At 42.2% G+C, this 13,784-nt stretch overlaps 1 protein-coding gene across 4 annotated transcripts in view; it reads left to right on the top strand.

The window, feature by feature from the left end:
- Nucleotides 1–13,784, top strand: part of MAP3K15 (mitogen-activated protein kinase kinase kinase 15) — a 1,281,486-nt gene that overhangs the window by 737,873 nt on the left and 529,829 nt on the right. For all 4 annotated transcript variants that reach the window (XM_086934586.1, XM_086934588.1, XM_086934587.1 and 1 more), the window contains exon 10: nt 6,914–7,064. In XM_086934586.1, the coding sequence (XP_086790712.1) occupies nt 6,914–7,064 (151 nt within the window). The remainder of the gene's footprint in view (nt 1–6,913; nt 7,065–13,784) is intronic.

The following is a 13,784-nucleotide window of genomic DNA, read 5'->3' as shown; positions in this document are numbered from 1 at the left end:
TCCAAAATAAACATGAAAGGGCTTCCAGATAGACAATGTGGTACAATGTAATTACAGCAGTAGGTATCGCTATACAAATGTGACTAATAACACAACATAACATTTCTACAAGAAAGGCTGTGCATATGTTTTGGTGGAGACAATTGTTTGAGTTTTAGACTACATGGTGGAAGATAAGTGTAAACAAAGCACAGACGTTTGTATCAGGGACTTTTAGATCCTCTCTAAGAAGGAGCAACACCAGCCATTGCCACGCTCAAGTAGGGGCAAATCGACCATGCTTTTAAATTCTTGCAAGGGATAGTTCGCATGTTGGTTTAGAATGGGTACAAGTTAGATAGGTTCTAGAAGGCTGTAAAAGCTGGAAATGGGACACGGCTCAGGGTGATTTGGGAAAACAAGCACATTTTGAGTGACAGAGCATAGGCTGTGTGTTGAAACCTACTGGGTAAGGGTAGGCATGTGGGAGAGAAGCTTTAGAAAGACTCAAGTGTTATAATCAGAAACAATACCCATATTTAGAAGACAGCCACCTAATCTAGCATCAGGATGAGGACAGTGTCCCCATAGGGCAGGGGTCTCCAAACCGTTCCTGGAGGGCCGGATCCATGCCAGATTTTTAAAATAACTACATGTATCTCAATGGGGATGTCCAAAATATCTGGCATGGATCCGGCCCTCCAGGACCGGGTTGGAGACCCCTGCCATAGGGAGATAAAAGAGGATACTCTTGGCTAGACTAGTAATTGTTATTGCGAAATTCAAATGTTCCTGTCCGGTTCTTGCCTTTCATTTTTAAATTCACTCTAGCATTTTATATTTATAACTCAATAACCTTCAGTATTGGAAGGCTGTGGTCAATTCGATGATATCATGAGGCAGCTGATTACATTTTTGTCTGGATCATAGGTTTACTTAATACTCATTTCACCTTTAAACATCTACTACTCTTTCTGCCATCCACCCCAACTGCAGAGAATTTCTCCAGAAGAACAACCCTTCCTCCATAGGTTATATTATCCAAAGGCAATCTTTAATAGCATTCATATACCTGTGGCCCCAGATGGCGTGATTCTCGATCTCCCATACAATACTGTAATATTTCCCACTGGACTAGTGCCTGTAACATCCTGATCATTATTCTGCTTTGTGTGTGTTTCCCCAATCCACTCAATCAGGGACCTGAAGGTTATGATGTCAGAAAATACGACAAGGAGCACTAATGCCTCAAAATTACCGGCCATTAAATGACTAATAAAATGATTCTCATTCAACAACAAACATATTCTTTACATTAAAATTCCAATGACTATCATAATGATATGATATAATTGGAACTCCCGCACCAGTACCTTGTTTCAATCAGATGCCAATTTGAATTAATCAAGAATTTCTCTCAGCACTTGACTGTTTGAATCTAACAAGTTCATTAGATTTATGTTAAATGTAAATTGTAATGCAACAAGAATGTGATTGTGCATACCAACAATCAATATATGCGTACAAGTATATATTATATGGATTTATATTTGAACAAAAAAAACTCTGTGCAGGCATGTACACTCTGGTTATAGACTTCTATTTAAACAAGTTTTAGATTGATCAAAAATCATAAAACTTTCGAACTCAAATGAATGACTCAACAAAATAACATTGTTTCCTGTTCAGTATAGTTCATTTACAAACTTCCTTCAAAGGTTTAAAATGAAAGACACTACTCACAAAAACTGACCATGTACATCTAGTCTTCATAGTCACGCAACAGACGTCTCCATACTTGTCTGTTGGCCCAGATGCATGGCTGGTGAGAGACTTTCATTGCCAAGTATGACTCTGGTCATTGACCAACATCAAGAAACAATAAAAAACAGGCCTTAGCAAAGCCAGTCGATCTTTACCTGCCTAGTTGTCTTTCTTGATGCTTGGGAAATGTGTTTGCTACACAAGCATTGGCAAATGCAATAGCACTAGATAGCCATCTTGAAATGTTATTTTCCATACTTTATTATTGTGGCATTCTAAGATGGTTTTGTGTTGTCTGTAGACATTTTGTTGTATTGCAATGAAAACCATTTTGCTGGGACTCAGCAATGTCTTGAATATCTGACTAGATTAAGTACTGGCCAGGAGTGTGAGTCTACACAAAATTCTCTTTCTTCACTCAAGTACTTGTAGAAACCTTGCCTTGCCAGTTATTATGTGCAGGTAGTAAGACATGTAGATAGTATATATCGCAACACTATAAATCCTCCCCACTACATCAATATTGTAACTGACCATTCTTCCCGCTGTACTATGCTTAGCTAGGGTTGCGCTGTATAAAAATGCATACAGCCATATGCTGTACTCAGTTGGATAACTTGTGTGATACGGCTGGAAGATATTCAATATCATCTAACCCAGCAAAGGCTGCACTCATTGGAGAATCATTCTTATTGGTAAGACTTTAGAAATATATATATGTTGAATGTAATAACAATAATTATATTGGTCTGCAATTTTAAAGCTCTCTTGACCTTTGAAGAACTTAAAAGCCTTGTGTATTAAACATGTTTATAACGTCTCTCTTAAGGTTTGGGCTGCCTTCCTGAGTAGTCCTTCTGGTCATTGTTTGAAAGGCATTTTTTTGCGTGCATTATAAACCATGACTGATCCAAAAAGGCCCCTTTGTCTTTCAAATATATCAAGATCATTACCAAAGCTGAACTCCTCCGTCATCCTCAACTGCTACAACTACACAAACAGTACATCAATAATTTTAAAACATCAAACCTCCTTTGTATTAGACTTTTGTGCCATTTATCAATGCCTCTTTGAGGTATATCATTGGCTAAGAAAAGAGTACCTAAAATTAAACACATTAAAACCTGAGATACTAAGCTGTGGTAAATGAACCATTTCCCAACCATCCATTTTCTGCCCCCCCAAAAATAGCCCTCCCCTTAACCATCATTTCCTGGGAAGAATCTAGATGTATACATTGATGTGAACCTCTCTGATTCCTCAAGTGAACCCAGTGCAAAATTACTCTTTAACATGATGGGGCATTGAATCTTTTCTTACTTAGATTCCACCAAAAGGTACGAGACAATGTGAGCTAATACTTTTCTGCCTTGACTACTCCAATGGTATACATTTTGACCTACCTCCACATAGAATCCAGAATGAAGCTACAAGACAAATCCTACATTGTAACTTCTGATAGATGCATCTTCCGACAGATTCCTCACCTTATGACAATCCTCCAGCAGCCAGACTTGATATGGAAACTTTTTTCCATCCCAGGCAATAGTTGTCCAGCATTACCTAGTGGCACTATGCACTTCAGCCACAAATCTGCCCTCTGGATGTTATGACATTGTAGCACATTTAATTCAAATATCTGCCTTAGCATTAGTTAATGTTTTTGAATTCATCATCAAAAGCATTTCTAAGTGCTTCAGCAATAACATTCCTCAGATTTTGAGCAGTGATTTGATCAGATATCTCCTTCTAGGATTTTAGGATTTAAACCCTTTCACAGAAGCCACAATACTATATCCTTATGAGACCCACATAACATCTGCACATTGTGTTATGGTTTGAGCAACGGTGTCACAGCTTTTGATTCCATTCCATTGATACACTCAATGACCCTTAGAGAGCAGTAATGGGGCGGGTGGCCAGGCAAGAGATACTCCAAAATATTCCCGTTCTCCTGTACTCAAGGGAACAATACTCAAGGGAACAATACTCAAAAAGTACACCAATACTCCAACAGGGAACAATTTCCCCAAAAGATCTGCAGATTCCTCACCACGACCCCCCCCCTCCCCTTTGAGTTAGTGCTGTGCTTATTATGATCCCAGGGTACGCAAACATGTTATGTGCTGTAATTGTCACTGTTATTTATGCTTGCTCAGTTCCTCTCTATTCACTCTACTGGGACACTGAAAAAATCCTGAAACTGATGCCAGTGGACTGGTTAGCACCTATTATAATCTGAAATAGTCCCATCCAGTGGGAGAACTCAGGGCTGAAGCAGCATGGTGACACCTGGTGCTATTGCTGAGGGAATACGTTTCTGAAGCCAGTCTAGTGCCAGGAAAATAGTCAGAATGGGTGTCAAAAATGAGTAATCTGGGGCCGATTATGTATCCTCCAGAAATATCATAATCTATCAATAATTATTTTATCAGATCATGCGCTTTTCACTTGCAATTCAGTCTCTACAATGACTGCAAGTGGCTAAACATATATGATGTTCAAATCAATGTGCATTGCCCATGTTAAAAATCCCGGTTTAGCTCCCTCCTCCTTCAGCAAAGGCTATCTGGAACACTAACCCAGAACTCTTCAGTCTAAGATGTATGCACTCGTGTTTGACCTAGTCTTCTATAAATCTTCAAGTGCAGGAGACTCCTTCCCACTACAAACAGTCAAGATATGACATTCTCCCCTACAAGAACAAGAATAATTAGCAGCCATCTTGAATTTCAAACAACATTAAAGCATGTTTCTTTCCTTATTTTATAAATAAATATAAAAACTATGTTATAATCAATGCTAAATAGAGTAGGCATATGCTTGCCCAAACATGACTGTTCTCAATTTATTCCATAATACCTAAAGATTAAGCTGTGTAACAATGACTTTTTATTGAGTTTATACGGTAAGAACAACAGCCGCCACCTACACCCATAGGCCGGTGGAGAATAACAACCATTGTAAGAATGAACAAACAAAGGAAAATGAACGATAGGCACACCATTTTTAAAGCATTTCTCCAAACCTCAGGCACTTCACCAAGACTTCCCAAATAGGTCATTTTACAACCAATACCATGCTCAACTCTGCACTCTGATAAGTGCCCTGTGTTAATCCATAACTCGCTCCCCTTCTTACACCGTCCAAACAAATGAAGCCTTTTTTACTCATAACATACTTTCGAAAGCCAGTGTAACAATTTGGCTCAATTCAATTGTTACATCCTACATGAATTTAGTAGATGCATTTTTGTAGTATAAAAGGTAGGACTAATTTGCTTTTGATCTCAAATATCCTATAACTTAAAAAGGACTAGTCACAAAATGTATAAATAGTTCCACCTATTATTTACTTGGAAATTTAACTTGTATATTGCATTGATTGAACTATGTGGATTTCGCAAGAAAGAAAAATCATCTTGATTGCTTTCAGTACTATATGCATTGAAATTGTTAAAAAGAAATACGTACAATGTCCAATGTTTTGCTAAAGAGAAACAGTTGGCACGGAGTGCCAAATATCAAGGCTGCTTGGGGCCTTTTTTTTAGAGTTTTGTGTATCTTTCATAACAAACTTGGGGAATGACCCTTCAGCTGTATAATATATTGTAGTGTATAGCAGTTGTAAAACTGTAGACAGATATCCGCCACATTTGTGATGGCGTATCATGTCTATCAAACTCTTAAATAAAGTAGTTAGTCTTGATTACACAGCATTCCTCTTTCTTCCTCTACCTTACACCTCCTGTCTCTTCATCTCACTACCCTTCTTTGAACCTTCTTTCTTTCTTTTTTCTCCTTTCTTTCTCTTGCTCTGGGTCAAAGTCTGATTATAGCAAAAAAAGTTCTAGTCCCTAAAAACGAGTGACAGTGCCCACCACATGAACCCACTTGTGCAAATTAAGCACTGAATGCAGCTTTTGGATAAGAAAAATACTGGATCTATAAAACTGGCATGTTGTCGATGTTTGTATTTTTTGGGCAAATGGCCCAGTAGGCATGCTATACTGAAAATGGATTCCAGGAACATTAGCCAAGCAGTAGTTTGGAAGGAAGACAATAATTTTTTAATAAGCACCCGATTGTTGCGATGTTTATTGAGAAGTTCAAGTAAATTTGCAAACACACATGCATAACGAATTTAAATTTCTGATTCAGTGAGGATGCATAAGGAAATGTAATGTTTTGCTGATCTACCTGGTAGCCGGTGAGAAGCATTTCAAAGCCCAGATTTGCAAAGGTGTCACACAATGGAGCGCAGCACCCAGAGGTACTGCACTGTCCTGCGTTGCGTGACAGAAAGAGAGAGAGATATGGCACTCCCTAGTGATGACGCGGAATTTTGCTGCAGAGTGCCACACACACACCTTTGGCAGAGTGGATTTCCCGAGTGTTTAAATGTTTCTTATTCCAAGCCACGCAGCACCATTCTGTCAGGCCTTAATGGCTAAGGGGGCCCCCTCCAAAACAAGCAACCATGGAGCCCCCCCGCACCGCAGGGGCTGCGGGGTGCCTCCGTTACGCCCCTGGCTGCACGATTCCATACTTTCACTGCTGCAGAAAGGTCCATCCAGGCCTTTATTTGCAGCCCGTTAGAATGCACACTATTCACCCAATGCATTTTGGGCTTGACCAGCCCTTCGTCAGGGGTATATAATCTTATATGAAAGATGCCCTCCAGTAAGCACAATCACATACTATACTCAGGAATAACGTGCATTATAACGTCTGTCTATCTATCTGTATGTCTATCTATCTATCTATTCATCTATCATTGCAACCCTCACTGTCTTTGAAAACCTCTCTACATATCTACGCAGTGCCAACTATCTACGCAACTCTATCAACTAATCTTTTGCATTGCTATCTTGCTCTCTATTCATCTATCCGTCTATTTTTGCAAACCTCTCTATCTATTTGTAATAAAGATTCACGAAAACATTTTTAAAAAACATTGGCACAGGCAAGAGTCTAGCAGCCAGCACTAGCCGTATTGATGTTGCCAATGCTTATTTTCCTTGCTCTGGTTCAGAGACTGGTGATGCCAAATACGTTGTGGCTACTAAGCTTAATTAGTATACTTGTAAGGGCATGGTTTGAGTGAAAGGTTACCTGTTGCATAGTTGCCTCTTACAACATGTTTCTTTTGACCTTTTCTTTCTTCGTAGGTACCTACGGTCGGTAGTTCAAAACCTTCTATTAATTCAGCGCTTCAGAAAAACCAACACGGAACACTCTCCCAGACAAGATCGGCTGAATTTCTGGATGGATATAATTGTAGAGGCGACCAGGGAATCAACCAAAGGTCTACGATTTCCGGTAGGATTCTGAGATACGTACAATATTACCATAGGTTTCTTAATATCTCACATTTTTCTGCACTCTCATATATAAAACTAGCAGCCCGCCCCAGCGTTGCCTGGGGTAGAAGTGGGCTGGGGGCTGCATTTCAGGTTTGCGTGCTCTCCCGCCCAGGCCCCCGCCCGCCACGACATTGTCTGTGTCCCGTACAATGTTGTGGCGGGCGGGGGCCGGGGCGGGAGAGCACGCAAACCTGAAATGCTGGCTTCCCTCACCCCCGCCTGCCCTGACATTCCCCAGCAGCCCGTGCCCCGCCCGCCCGCCCCGACCCTGGCTGCCCCGGATTCTTACCTTGCCTCAGCTGCTCACACCGCCGGTCCATATTTCTCCGCTCCGCCGCTCTGCCACTCACCCCCTGTCCGCCGCCGATCCTCCCCGCGCCATATCCGCCTCTCCGCTCCGCCGCTGGCCTCACTTCACCGCTCCTCCCCTGCGCGCCATGTCCGCCGCTCCTGGGACGCTGCTCCTCCCCTGCTCCTGACGTGACGACGCACAGTCGCGGCCGGCGCTACTTTGGGGGAAATACTTTTTGTAAAAATGTAACTTTTTATATAACATTTATTTAAAAATTTTTTAAAGCCTATGACCATCTACACACCCTGCCGATTTCAACGGTGTATCGGGTGTGTAGATTGGCTCTGTGGTTCCCGAGTTTACCTTGCCTAAAGGTGTAAGTTCTCTCTTTATAATAGTAGTATAGATAGATATAGATATCTACACATCCCAGAAATCTTGGTATGACGATGCACTAATCATACGCCTACCAGGGGTGTGGCTAATAAATAAATGTCTGGTGAATACTGATGCGTGAACAACATTCCTTGATGGCAGCCCCTGATGACGGGAAAAGGTTCCCAGAAACGCGTCGGGCAGTTTTAAAATTGGAGAGCGGTGAAGTATGCCAAGTGAGAAGCCCGCAGGGCGGAGAAATGTCGTGTGCCTCCCCAAAGCTCAGGCACATTGGATAAATAGATATAGATAGATAGATAATAGTAGTATAGATATAGATTGTCCATGCTGCATGCTTGCTGTACTGCATCGCCAAAAGGGTGAGACCTGCTTGTTTCGCCAATGCTTGTTAATACGCATCTCTAAAGTGCAGTCAAGCAAGGGTGGTTCCTATGCATTTTTGTGTCGTTTGTTTTCTTTGTATCCTGAATCTAATTGTTTACTGCTAGGTTTTCAGTAGGTGACAAATTGAATTATACAGAGTATAAAAGGGGAAGGCTGCCAAATGGCCTAATGGTTGCCTTTGCAAATGCATGTAAATTTGAAGATGAAACCATATCATCATCCTCTATTTTATTAACTTTACTCCCCATATTTGCACAATATACATTTACATTTTAGGCTCATGTTTTTAATTTTTCCTATAAATGTCAAAGCTGCGCTCTCATATTTCTCTGCTGCTTTTCCACCAACTGAATTTTAAAGGAAAGTAGTGTTTTTAAAGTTGCATATACACACACACACCTATCGCTGTTAGGAAGTCACCTAAAATTGAAAGTTGTTTGAAATCGAAGCGTCACCCGATGCCCAGTGTAGCTCTGTTCTTACAGTTCTGTTCATAACAAACAGAAGTCTTTGGAGCGCAGACACGTATACTGACTGATCTGTGCATGGCATGTGCAAAGATTGATCCGGTGGCAGTGTGCAAACGTTAGAATAGTACTGCTAAATCTGTTCCTTGGCGTCCGCAATATTTTGCTACATTTTCGTTTTTGAATTGTAGTTTAATTCTTACAGGGTAGGAAGGTGGGCGCCTTTTCATCCCGGTTAACGTGATTTCGGCAAGGCATTACTTTCATTCAATCTTAAAATCAGGAATGTCAGGCAGCAACATCCCAGTGGTCCTGCTGTAGGCACACGGCTGTTTACCGATCTGTTAAAGAAAGATTCTCAGCTACTGTTTCGTACAGATGCATACTACATAATGAAGAGGCGTGCAGTTCTATGTGGGGAAGTACTGGACAGCTGTGTTCATGCTTGCATTCTGGGGTCGGGTTCGCGCTATTGAGATAGCGCAATTTGAATAAAAAATATGTATGTACCATATTCACAAGCATATAACGCAAACGTAGAATCTATAACGTGAAGTTAACACTTGTAGCGTAAAGTTAGCCGATGTAACCAATGTAATAGGAAATGTATCTGTATCTATTCTATAAAGTGTATTAGAATTAGAAAGGCACGTATACATAGTGGGCTAATATAGAAATGTGTAGAAATGCTTACGAACAGTAGAATGTGCAAAACTGAATATACGTGTGTAATTATTAAACGGAGAAAGAAGACGAAATGTAAAGCGAAGAAATGTGCAAAGTATGTATAACACGATGTAAGCACAAGAATATAATGTTGTATTCTATGTAAAATGCATTCACGCATAATCATTGCTTTGCTAAATTCGATTATATATAAATGTGTGTTAAAGGTTATACTGTGTAGAAGGGTTTGTAGGAATGTTAGAAAGGTTTGGTCATGTGTGATTTTAACCTAACTGACCAAGAGTTCGCAGGAGTGTAGTCCGCTGTATGTAATTTAGTGGGCTCACAGGAATCGTGGATAGCCTTGATCTGAATGTGCGAGACAAGAGTCAAAGGTCTTGCTAGATTTAAGGTGACAATGTTGGACGAAGTTTATGGCCTAAGTGAGATAAGAGACGCTTGGAATTTGGGTCTTGTTTAGAAATGACCGTTCACAGGACCAAAAGAGGTTAAGAATATAGTCGTAAAGAATAAAGGTCTGTTGAGGTGATAGACTTTGCTCTGAAAGTGTCAATTGGAATGTCAATGAAGTCACCAGCAAGAAGACGAAGATGGTGCCTACGAAGCAAGGTCAACTTAACGGACGACGCGAAGAGATGAAACTATGGAAAGAGCTAGAAATGACCTCATGTGAATGTGTACGTGGTGGGCGTCAAAGGGGCGTTCCACCCATACTGTGATTGTGTATTTAAGGACAGCACCCCGGGGAGAAGTTATGCACAGATGGCCTGAAGAGTCAGAGAGAGAAGAACAGAGCGCAAGAGAGCAGTAGGCCGATGACCCTTAGAGAGCGGATGGGTAGGCAGAGAGGGTACTGCTTCTTGACATAAGTTACCATTAGAGGCTAAGAGAGTTTGAACTTCTTTGGAAGTCAAACTGCTGACACCTTTTTTAGGTAAGGAACTTGCGAAGTAGGGATTTCACCTAGTACAGAGTAGGGACAGAATTAACTTGTTTATTCTTTTTGTAGATGACGTAACGGAACCACTTTGTGTCTATGCTTTTTAATCTGCTGATATTGGAATTGATTTTAATTGTATTCTTTTGTAGACTGAGGTTCTTTAGGGAATTTATGTTCCTTTTAGTTCCTGTATACTTGTTGAATCTTATCCTGAGAGGATTGTATATGCAACTTATTCTGATTTTATATTAAACTTTTAAAACTTCATCAGTCGTAAGTGGTTCTTCAGAGTTGCGTCAGTTTATGGGGTTAATTTAACCTATGCAGGGTTTGTCTTTTACTCAATGACAGAAAATAATCGATCCAAATAGATGAATGAGATAGGTATCTAAGTGATCAGAAAAGGTATCAGAATCTCATTCCCCGCAGTTGGTAGCAGAGAAAGATGGTTTTCTTCTTGAGGAAGACAACCTAGGTCAGGTCTAGATTACCCCAAGGTCCCTAGTCATCGACGACCAGAAGAAGAATCCCTGCCGAAGAAGGTGCTGACGGTGCGTCGAGAGAAAAGCAATAGAGTCGGTCGAGAGTGAGTATAAGGGTCATGCGTTGCCAGATTGCGGTGTTTTGTGTTGTACTTGTGTTGTAATGTCAAGCGGAGTTGAATGCCTGTAGTGTGATTGAGGGAAGGTTGTGAGCGCGCGCAACCGGATAAAATCTTAAGTTCAAAGAGAGCTTAAGTGGTTCGGGTGTATCGAACACCCAGAGTAATTGTCTACCATTGAAAGGGGGTCATGAGGTACCATTGATCGCCCGTAGGACCGATGATAGGGGGAGTGACAGAGTGAGTGAATGAGTAACGGACGCTGGTCGGACGTTTACTGTGTGTAAGTAACCTATCAGTTAAGGCGAGCGTCTGACCGTGAGAGGAAAGACGTCTCGTCAGTTGAGGTGACAATTACAGTTAGACTGTGGACGTACAGTCAGAGAAAAGTGATCTCTTGGACGGAAGTAGTCATTTTTCGGCGTATGAATGAAAACGCATGCAAGACCGTGAGACGAGTTGAGAAAGGAGGGAAACTGCTGCAGAGGGGACGAGTGACATCAGCGTAGAGCCGCGCTGAGATTGGTCGGTCAGCGTAGAACCGCGCTGGGATAGGCTGATTAGCGAGAGCCGCGTAGGGATTGGTTGTTTGTCATCGGGACGTAAACAAGGAAGAGAATTAAGGAAAATCGTAGATTATTGAAAATGAAGTGTTTTAAACGTTTAAGTGCGATCTTTAAGAGAGCTAGAGGAAACTTGTATGCAGGAGAAGAAGCTCCACCAGAAGGCACACCAGCTTACCATATGGCAGTATATGTAGGCTTACACTCAATACTATGGATCTCTGAGTGGAACAAGCTAACAGAAGGGAATAAGGAACTGACGTTCCCGAGATACGGGACGTTCAAGCTAGAAGTATTGAACCAACTGAAAGCGGTAATGCTTGCAACAAGACCTCTACCGAGGCCAACACAGTTCGAAGCCCTTAGTGCATGGTTTAGAACGGCACACGAAAAGAGCTCGAATAGACGCCAAGAAAGAGTGAGAAGATCGGTAAAAGCAGTGCAGGATGCTAAATGGGATGATGAAGCTAAAAAGTGGAGGGTGCAGAAGATAGAAGCAGACAAATTGTACCCAATGCTTGAGGTTACGGGAAAAAAGAAACCTCTAGAAGAAGATGAGGATAGCGAGCCAGATGAGGATCTGATAGAGAGGCTATTATTAGATAGACCACCTCCGTACAACAGAGAAGCCGAAAGTCCCGAACTACAACAAGGGGACGGAGCAAGATGGGGGGAATATAAACCGCTCCCAGTATCAGAGTGGGATCCCAAGAAAGGTGAGGAAGTACCTCAATCTAGTCCCGTACAGAGAGTAGTAGGAAGATTCGTGGTCCAGAAGGTGCCAGAAACACAGCATGCAAGGTCGTATCAATTGCCAGATGCTCTACAAGTACCTGTTACCATAGGTCCTATAGTGTCAATCTACAACCCAGAGGGAGTCCAGCAGGAGGAACAGGCACAATGGGACAGGGAAAGGGCAGAGATGGAGAGTAGGAATAATACGATCAATTCCCAAAGGCAGTTGCTAGGACCAAGGAGTCGGAGTACCCCATTGGATTCAGCAACGGGTCCCTGGATAGAACAGAGGGAGAGAAGCCAGATGGATTTGAGGGGACCGAAACCGAAAACCTTTAGGGAATTAAGTGAGTATTTGAAAGAATGGGATGCTGCCGAAGAGACTCAGAATAAAAAGTTAGAAACAGAAGCAGAATGGAGAGATCAGGATAACAGGATCCTCTCTCACTGCGGAGCTGGCGAAAGCAGCCCAGAGTGGGAGAGAGGGAGTCAAGGAAGCAAGGGAGATACTTGCCATACCATCGGTGGCACTAGACAAATGTGCGACGACAGGAGTGCAGGGTGTGGGGGAGTGCCTCGCCTCATTCTTAGTGAGGGAGAACGAAAGACGCAGGAGTACCGAAATAGTTTCAGGTGCACTCACCATGCCCCAGATGAGAATGTGCGACACTGGAGTCACGAGAATATAGAGAGTCGCGAAAGGTCTCGCCATACATCCAGTGATCACGGACGGGATCGCGGGAACATGGAGGACCGTGAAGGACCTTTCCATTTATTAAGTGACACCAGACAGCAAGGAAGTTGCAGTGATGTAGAACAGAACGGAGGATCTTATCTCGCATCTAGAGAGACCGAGCCGAAAAGACAGAATGTAGTAATGGGGAATAGATCAATGTTCCAACATACCCCAAGGGAAGATGGAAAAGCTTGGGATCTAGAGAGGTGGGAACAAAGAGAAACAAGAAGGACGCCTCATAACTCACCTGCACCGAGACGTAGGGCTCGTAGTGGGGGTGAGAGGGATGTAAACGAACAGCCTAGGAGTGAGGTACTGAGAGCTGAGATAAAAGCAAAACGGCTTGATGTAATGAGTTTAAAATCAGACTTGGATAAAATAATAGACGGCACATTGCCAATGGAAAGGATAGAACTGTATGATCATGACGAAATACTGTTTATGTCTAAGGACGTTACTCGAAAAGCGAGGTCAGTTCATGAAAAATTATCTGAGTTGGCAGACAGGTATATGATAGACATGTCACGAACTAAAGCGTTACAGGGTAACCATAGGCTAAATTGCACGGATCAAGATCTGGATGATCGTAGGACGATTGGGCTGAAAGTACACATAAAGGAACTGATCCTGAGTATCAGAGTATGGAGGGATTTGGATAAATGGGAGGAAAGATGGTCTAAGAGGGGATCCGTCAGGAGGAGTACGCTTGCGAGGTCCCAAGATGGAGAGCTAATGCGAATGGAAGCTTTCCCTTTGCGAGAAATCGCGAACGGAAGCTACGTGCATGTACCCTGGAGTAGGGGAGATTTAGCGGCATTTACCAATTCCTTTCCAAAACTCAGAGAGAACCCCGTTGAGTGGTATAAGCAGGTATA

The sequence above is a fragment of the Lissotriton vulgaris genome, chromosome 8 (genome assembly GCF_964263255.1).
Source record: "Lissotriton vulgaris chromosome 8, aLisVul1.2, whole genome shotgun sequence".
NCBI lineage: Eukaryota > Metazoa > Chordata > Amphibia > Caudata > Salamandridae > Lissotriton > Lissotriton vulgaris.
The sequence above is the reverse complement of the archived record's forward strand: the minus strand, read 5'-3'. Positions and strand labels throughout refer to the sequence as shown.